Below are 7757 nucleotides of genomic sequence, written 5' to 3'. Positions count from 1 at the left end.
AAAAAAAAAAAAAAAAAAAAAAAAAAAATAATAATACCAAATTCTTGTCTGGTACCAGATTGATCCCCAAATCTAATCAGTTTGTGCCAGTCACGAGGCCAAACATCCCTGAAAGTTTTATCTGAATCCATCCAGCGGTTCTTGAGATATCTTGTCCATGGACAAACAAAAGAATGCGACTGAAAACAATGACTTTGCTAAGGCAGAGGTAATAATGGTTTCGTGGAGGCGCAATGGCCCAGTGGTTAGGGCAGCGGACTTGCAGTTTCGATTCTCAGACCAGGTGTTGTGTGTGTTTATTGTGCAAAAACACCCAAAGCTCCATGAGGCTCCGGCAGGGGGTGGTGGCGACCCCTGTTGTACTCTTTTGCCCCAACTTTCTCTCACTCTTTCTTCCTGTTTTTTGAGTAATGCTGTGATGGGCTGGCATCCCGTCCAGCTGGGGCGGGGACACACATACGCCATAGAAACCGGGAAACCGGGCCCATGAGCCTGGCTAGGCTTTAAAAGGGCATAAAAAAAAAAAAATAATAATGGTTTCAAATTTTGGCACAGGGCCAGCAATTTTAGGGAAGGGGTATGTTGCTTACATCAATCCCAGTATTTAACTGGTACTCATTTTATCAACCCCAAAGGGATGAAAGGTAAAGTTAGCCACGGCAGAATTTGAACCTAAAGGCATAAAGACGAATGAAATTCCATTAAGCATTTTGCCCAGTGTGCTAACGATTGTGCCAGGGTGTCGCCTTAAATGATAATAATAATTAGCAACAGAGGCTCAAGCGGAAGCTATGGTATTGTGCAATGACTATGAGATGTTCATGCATTTCCTAAAGGTCAATTAGCAATCCCAGAACTGAAGTGAATAGATTTAAGTACTTACTTTGTGGTTCTGAAGAATTTACCCAACGATCTACAGATTTTTGATTCCATTTAGCTTTCATCTCTGCAATGTGAACCTGTAATCAGGCAGTTTAAAAAGTTAACAAAATACACAGCTTTGAAATCCTGAAAAAGATTTCAACTCAACATTTCTGTTTTTCTGTTTTGCCTGCAAGTTAAATTTAAAATGGAGGGGAGGACGGTATGGACGTTAGTGTTTGAAGATGGTCAGGTATTTGGTACTTGTAGCAGTGTGTGAGGGTAAGGGAACTTATTGAGGAATGGCAAGTTTTCTCATAAGGGTTTTAATAATGACTAAGAAGGTGATGTCCATTTTCTTTCATCATCATCACCATCACTGTTTAACATCTTTTTTACATGCTGGCTTGACAGGAACTGGTGAGCTAGAGGACTGTGCCAAGCTCCAAAGCCAACTTTGGCATGGTTTCTACAGCTGGATGCCCTTCTTAACACCTATCACATTACAGAGTGTACTGGGTGTGTTTTATGTGGCACCTGCACTAGTAAAGTCACCAAATAACTCACAAGATGAGACAAGACCCCTGAACTGAAGGTGAGTAGAATTGGGGGAGGTGGCTTTCTGCACTGTGAAGAGTGATGAAGAAGGGTCAGGGTACACCTTTAAGTTACAGGAAGGGTCCAGGAAGATGTGGGATGAAATTATGAGAATGGATCTTCAGATGTTGGCCCTCACAGAGGGGATAATGAGGGACTGTGAATCCTGGCTGTTGCTGTGCTTGAGAAGATACATCAAGCTAAGTAAAATCACGGTTGACCTTGCATACAGGGATGTTCCAAGCATCTATCATCAGCGAAGTGATCCTAATTTTTCAGGCTTGAGGGCACTAGTACCAAATAAAAAATACCCATGCTGGTGTCACATAACTGCACATGTGCCGGTGCTGCTTAAATACACCCAGTACACCCTGTAAAGTGGTTGGAGTTGGGAAGGGCATCCAGCTGTAGAAACCATGCCAAAACAGACATAAAGCCCAGCCAGGCAGCACTTCAGCTGGTCAGCTCCTGTCAAACCGGCCAACCCATGCCAGCATGGAAGATAGACATATGGTGATGATGAAGTAAGTGGAATGAGGAAACAAAATAAAACAAAGGGAGAAGGGAAAAGGATGTGGAGAGAAGGAGAGAGAAAAGGGAACAAGAAGAAAGGTGTGTGCTTCAACACTTACCATATAATTATCAGAAATACAGGAATTGCTTTGGTCTTTTGGGTCGGATTCTTTGAATACAATCTGAAAGAAAAAGGCATAAATGGATACAGCATCATCATTATCATAACCAATATTATTATCATCATCATCATTATCAAGTTGGTGAGCTGGTGCAATCATTAGCAGTATTCTGTTCACTTTTACATTCTGAGTTCCAATTCCACAGAGGAAGACTTTCATCCTCTTGGAGTTGATGTAATAGATTAGGCCATTCCCACAAATTTTCAGACCCTGTGCCTATAGCAAAAGGGATTATTATTATCATCATTATTATTATTATTATTATTATTATTAGGGTGGTGAGCTGGCAGAATCGTTAGCACATCAAGCGAAATGCTTTGCAGCATTTCGTCTGTCTTCAGGTTCTGAGTTTAAATTTTATTGAGGTCGACTTTGCCTTTCATCCTTTTGGGGGTCGATAAATTAAGTACCAGTCGAGTACTGGGGTCGATGTAATCGACTTAACCCCTCCCCCAAAATTTCAGGCCTCGTGCCTTTATTAGAAAGGATCACCATTATCTATCCGGTGGTGAGCTGGCAGAATCGTTAGCATGGCAGGCGAAATGCTCAGTGACATTTTATCTGTTTTCGTTCTGAGTTCAAATTCCACCAAGGTCAACTTTGCTTTTCATCCTTTTAGGGTCGATAAATTAAATACCAGTTGAGTACTGGGGTCGATGTAATCGAGTAACGCATCTCCTAAATTTCAGGCCTTGTGCCTATAGTAGAAAGGATTATCATCACCCTCACCACCATCTTAACCTGGACTCTTTTCATGCTGGCATTAGTCGGATGAAACTTTGTTGCAGTAAAGAATTCATCAATACATTCATTTAACTATTTTTAAACTCAAAAAAGCCTCACATTAAAATACTTCAGATCTAAAACCAGTAAACTGTCAAATGTTATTGCAACTGCAAGCATGAGACAATAGGTGTAGCTTAACCTTTTGCCATTTAAACTGGCCACAATATTCTCCCTGTTGTATCTTCAAACTAGCCATATCCAGCCTCTCACACTTACTCTACAATATTATTCTAAATATAAAGAATCATGTCATTGAAATCTCAAAACTACAAGATAATGCATGACTTACTCATATCAATGTGAATAAATAAGCATTACATTTGACAGAAATCTGAATGCTAAAGGGTTAAAACAGTCATATTCGGTCCAAATATTATAACTGTTTTATGTTCAAGCTGGCCATATTCAGCCTCTCACACATACCCTACAATGTCATACTAAGAGTAAACAAGCACATCATTAAAATTTCAATGTTTTGTGTTTGGTCACTTAGCAGCAAATTGGAAATAACACTATCTACAAATCAAAGGAAATCACTTCTATTCCCTTCAAACAAAGTTTATTTGAAGGGAATAGAATTGACTTGGACATCAATGTTTTGAAACTGTCCTATTTTTCGTTACATTTCAGACAGATTCAGTGCCGAGTTGCAAAAGCAAAGATATCATTATAGCAAATATTCTGCTCAATACCACAAATTTGCTTCTCAGTTGCTTCACCGTAACCACTTGAGCATGTCCCTTAGTGGCTGACAATCTGTGCATCTTTGATCATAAAGAGTAACGGGATAGCATCATAGCCATGTTTTGAGTGGGATTCTTTGGGGTTTAAATAAATATAACAAAAGCAAAGTTTGAAGTGGACATCAATGTTTTGAAACTGACCTATTTTCCATTACATTTCAAACAGATTCAGCACCGAGTTGCTGAAGCAGAAATACCATTATAGCAAATATTCTGCTCCATACCACAGATTTACTTGTTGTCTTTGGTCAGTAAGTGTTATTTCCTATTTGCTTCTACCTAGAAATCAAAGGAAATGACTACAATTCCCTTCAAATTCTACTTTTATAGCAAATATTCTGCTCAATACCACAGAATTGTTTGTCAGTTTCTTGACCATAACCACTTGAGCATGTCCCTTAATGGCTGACAATCTGTGCATCTCTGATCACGAGTACGAGTAGTAGGGTAGCATCATAACCATATGTTGAGAGGGATGTTTTGGGGTTTAAATAAATGTAATGAAAGCAAAGTTTGAAGGAAATCATCATCATCATCATCGTCGTTTAACGTCTGCTTTCCATGCTAGCATGGGTTGGACGATTTGACTGAGGACTGGTGAAACCAGATGGCTACACCAGGCTCCAATCTGATCTGGCAGAGTTTCTACAGCTGGATGCCCTTCCTAATGCCAACTACTCCGAGAATGTAGTGGGTGCTTTTACGTGCCACCGGCACGAAGGCCAGTCAGGCAGTACTGGCAACGGCCATGCTCAAAATGGTGTATTTTATGTGCCACCCGCACAAGAGCCAGTCCAGGGGCACTGGCAACGATCTCGCTCGAAAGTCCTTACACATGCTGCGGGCACAAAAGTAAACCAGTGGTTCCGACTAACCATTTTTCATACTTTCTAGGGATAAATAAATAGGGAATACCAACTGCTACACAAGAACAGAAATTATGTTACACAGTGTAATGCATGAGTAATTCAAAACTGCGTGAATAGATAAGCATTACATTTGATGGAATAATCTGAATGCTAAAAGGGTTAAATCTTCTGTAGCAGATCCTAGTGTGTCTGACTGTGTATGTGTATGGATGTAAATGTGTGTGTAAAGTGTGTGGGGTGCAGTTTGCAGCAAAGTTGATGTTTATAGTGTCCAAGTGAGAAGGGAATGTCGTCGAGTGAAGATAGTGAGTGACGATGAGTATAGAGTGAGAGTGAGGATGAGTGTAAGGGAAATGTGAAGGTGAGTGTAAGAGAATATGAGGGTGAGTGTAAGGTAAATGTGAGGGTGAGTGTAAGAGAATATGAAGGTGAGTGTAAAGGAAATGTGAAGGTGAGTGTAAGAGAATGTGAGGGTGAGTGTAAGGGAAATGTGAAGGTGAATGTAAGAGAATGTGAGGGTGAGTGTAAGGGAAATGTGAAGGTGAGTGTAAGGGAATGTGAGGGTGAATATAAGGGAAATGTGAAGGTGAGTGTAAGGGAATGTGAGGGTGAGTGTAAGAGAATGTAAGGATGAGTGTAAGAGAATGTGAGGGTGAGTGTAAAGGAAATGTGAAGGTGAGTGTAAGAGAATGTGAGGGTGAGTGTAAGGGAAATATGAAGGTGAGTGTAAGAGAATGTGAGGGTGAGTGTAAGGGAAATGTGAGGGTGAGTGTAAGGGAAATGTGAAGGTGAGTGTAAGAGAATGTGAGGGTGAGTGTAAGAGAATGTGAGGGTGAGTGTAAGAGAATGTGAGGGTGAGTGTAAGAGAATGTGAGGGTGAGTGTAAGAGAATGTGAGGATGAGTGTAAGAGAATGTGAAGGTGAGTGTAAGAGAATGTAAGGATGAGAGTAAGAGAATGTGAGGGTGAGTGTAAGAGAATGTGAGGGTGAGTGTAAGGGAAATGTGAAGGTGAGTGTAAGAGAATGTAATGATGAGTGTAAAGAGCATGAGAACGTGCATTAGAGTGGTACTAGTATAAAATGGGAAAATTCTAGTGATTTAGATATGGAGGTGTGTGTGTGTGTGTGTGTGTGTGTGTGTGTGTGTGTGTGTGTGTGTGTGTGTGTTACATTAATTGCAAAAAGAAAGAAATAAATAACACTGAGAGGAAACCAGCTTGTTTCCACACTCACCTGAAGACAGTCAAAAAACTTGGAAACTCCAGCACCTTTTGAATGGAAGATACCGCCGGAAGAGTTTTCTTTCTACTATAGGCACAATGCCTGAAATTTGGGGGAAGGGGGATAGTCGATTACATCGACCCCCTTCCCCAGTACTCAGCTGGTACTTATTTCATTGACCTCAAAATGACAAAAGGCAAAGTTGACTTCAGCAGAATTTGAACTCAGACCATCAAAACAGACAAAATGCCGCTAAGCATATTGCCTGGTGAGCTAATGGTTCTACCAGCTTGTCACCTTCATGGTTTCAAATTCTGGCACAATGCCAGCAATTTCTGGGAGGGGGATAATCGATTATATTGATTCCAGTATTCAACTGGTACTTATTTCATTGATTCCAAAAGAATGACAGGCAAAGTTGGCCTTGGCAGGGTTTGAACTCATAATATAAAGAGTCAGAGGAAATGCCACTAAGCCCTTTGATAGACACACTAACAATTCTACCAGCTTGCCACCATAATAATAATAATAATACTTTCTACGAAAGGCACAAGGCATGAAATTTGTGAGTAGGGAACTAGTTGATTACATCGACCCCAGTGTTTCACTGGTACTTAATTTACTGACCCCAAAAGGATGAAAGGCAAAGCCAACCTTGGCAGAATGTAGCGATGGGCAACATACCGCTATGCATTTTTGCCAGCTTGCTGCCTCAATACTACTACTACTACTAATAATAATAATAATAATGATTCTTTCTTCTAAGAGCACAAAGTCTGATATTTTTTTGAGGGGAGGATTGTCAATTACACGCCCCCCCTCCCCCTGTGCTCAATCCTGAAAGGATGAAAGAAAGGCAAAGTCAACCCTTAATAATAATCCTTATTATAGGCACAAGGCCTGAAATTTGTGCGGAGAGGGTCTTGTCAATTATACCGACCCCAGTGTTTCACTGATACTTAATCTATCAACCCCCAAAAGGATGAAAGGCAAAGTCGACCTTGGTGGAATTTGAAATAACATAGCAATGGGCAAAATACTGCAAAGCATTTTGTCCAGTGTCCTAATGATTCTGCCAGCTCACCACCTTAATTAATAATAATAAAAATACTAACGATTTCATATTTTGACACAAGGCTAACAATTTCAGGGCAAAGGGTTAAGTCAATTACATCAACCCTGAAAGGACAAAACGTAAAGTTGACCTCAGTGGAATTTGAACTCAGATTGTAAAGATGGATGAAATGCCACTAATCGTTTTGGCCGGCATGCTAATGGTTCTAGTTTTTCCAAATTTTAGCATGAGGCCAGTAATTTTAGGGAGAGAGATTAGTCAGTTACGGCAATTCCAGTATTTAGCTGAGGCTTCCCGAAAGAATAAAAAGCAAAGTTGACCTCAGCGGAATTTGAACTCAGAATGTAAAGAATCAAAAAACGCTGCTGAGCATTTTGACTGGCATGCTAATGGTTCTGCCAAGTTGTCACCTTCCTGGGGTCAAATATTAGCAAAAAACCTTCTATAGTGGTGGCTTAAAGAGTGGAAAGGGAATAAGGTAAAAAAACAAAAACAAAAAAACCAAAACACAGACAAACCTGGTCAATAAATGGGTTCAATGGGGTATTTGTGACATTGTCCCTTTGACAGGCATCAGCCCATGGCTCCATATGTTTGTCGTTAATCTCCTCCACTATGCTGTTCATATTCAACTGTAAGGTAAAACAATAACAGAAGCAACATTAGTAACAATATAAGTAACAACAATTGCAACACTGCCATGAAAGCAATAAAAATTTTATTACATATTTTATTACATATAGTTACAGGAGTGGCTGTGTGGTAAGTAGCTTGCTTACCAACCACATGGTTCCGGGTTCAGTCCCAGTGCGTGGCACCTTGGGCAAGTGTCTTCTACTATAGCCTCGGGCCGACCAAAGCCTTGTGAGTGGATTTGGTAGACAGAGACTGAAAGAAGCCCGTCGTATAT

At 40.4% G+C, this 7757-nt stretch overlaps 2 protein-coding genes across 4 annotated transcripts in view; both read right to left on the bottom strand.

Annotated features, from left to right (window-relative positions):
• Positions 1 to 7164, bottom strand: part of LOC106872619 (regulator of telomere elongation helicase 1) — a 76576-nt gene extending 69412 nt beyond the window's left edge. Inside the window, exons 1-3 of the mRNA XM_052973020.1 lie at positions 5785 to 7164; positions 2091 to 2153; positions 884 to 959 (exon numbers count right to left, since the gene is read on the bottom strand). Coding sequence (XP_052828980.1) covers positions 884 to 959; positions 2091 to 2093 — 79 coding nt within the window. The 5' untranslated portion in view covers positions 2094 to 2153; positions 5785 to 7164. The remainder of the gene's footprint in view (positions 1 to 883; positions 960 to 2090; positions 2154 to 5784) is intronic.
• Positions 7165 to 7287: 123 nt separating this feature from the next.
• Positions 7288 to 7757, bottom strand: part of LOC106872620 (dTDP-glucose 4,6-dehydratase) — a 118039-nt gene continuing 117569 nt past the window's right edge. For all 3 annotated transcript variants that reach the window (XM_052972675.1, XM_052972677.1, XM_052972676.1), the window contains one exon: positions 7288 to 7479. In XM_052972675.1, coding sequence (XP_052828635.1) covers positions 7303 to 7479 — 177 coding nt within the window. In that variant the 3' untranslated portion in view covers positions 7288 to 7302. The remainder of the gene's footprint in view (positions 7480 to 7757) is intronic.

Source organism: Octopus bimaculoides, chromosome 14 (genome assembly GCF_001194135.2).
Source record: "Octopus bimaculoides isolate UCB-OBI-ISO-001 chromosome 14, ASM119413v2, whole genome shotgun sequence".
Classification (NCBI taxonomy): domain Eukaryota; kingdom Metazoa; phylum Mollusca; class Cephalopoda; order Octopoda; family Octopodidae; genus Octopus; species Octopus bimaculoides.
The sequence above is the reverse complement of the archived record's forward strand: the minus strand, read 5'-3'. Positions and strand labels throughout refer to the sequence as shown.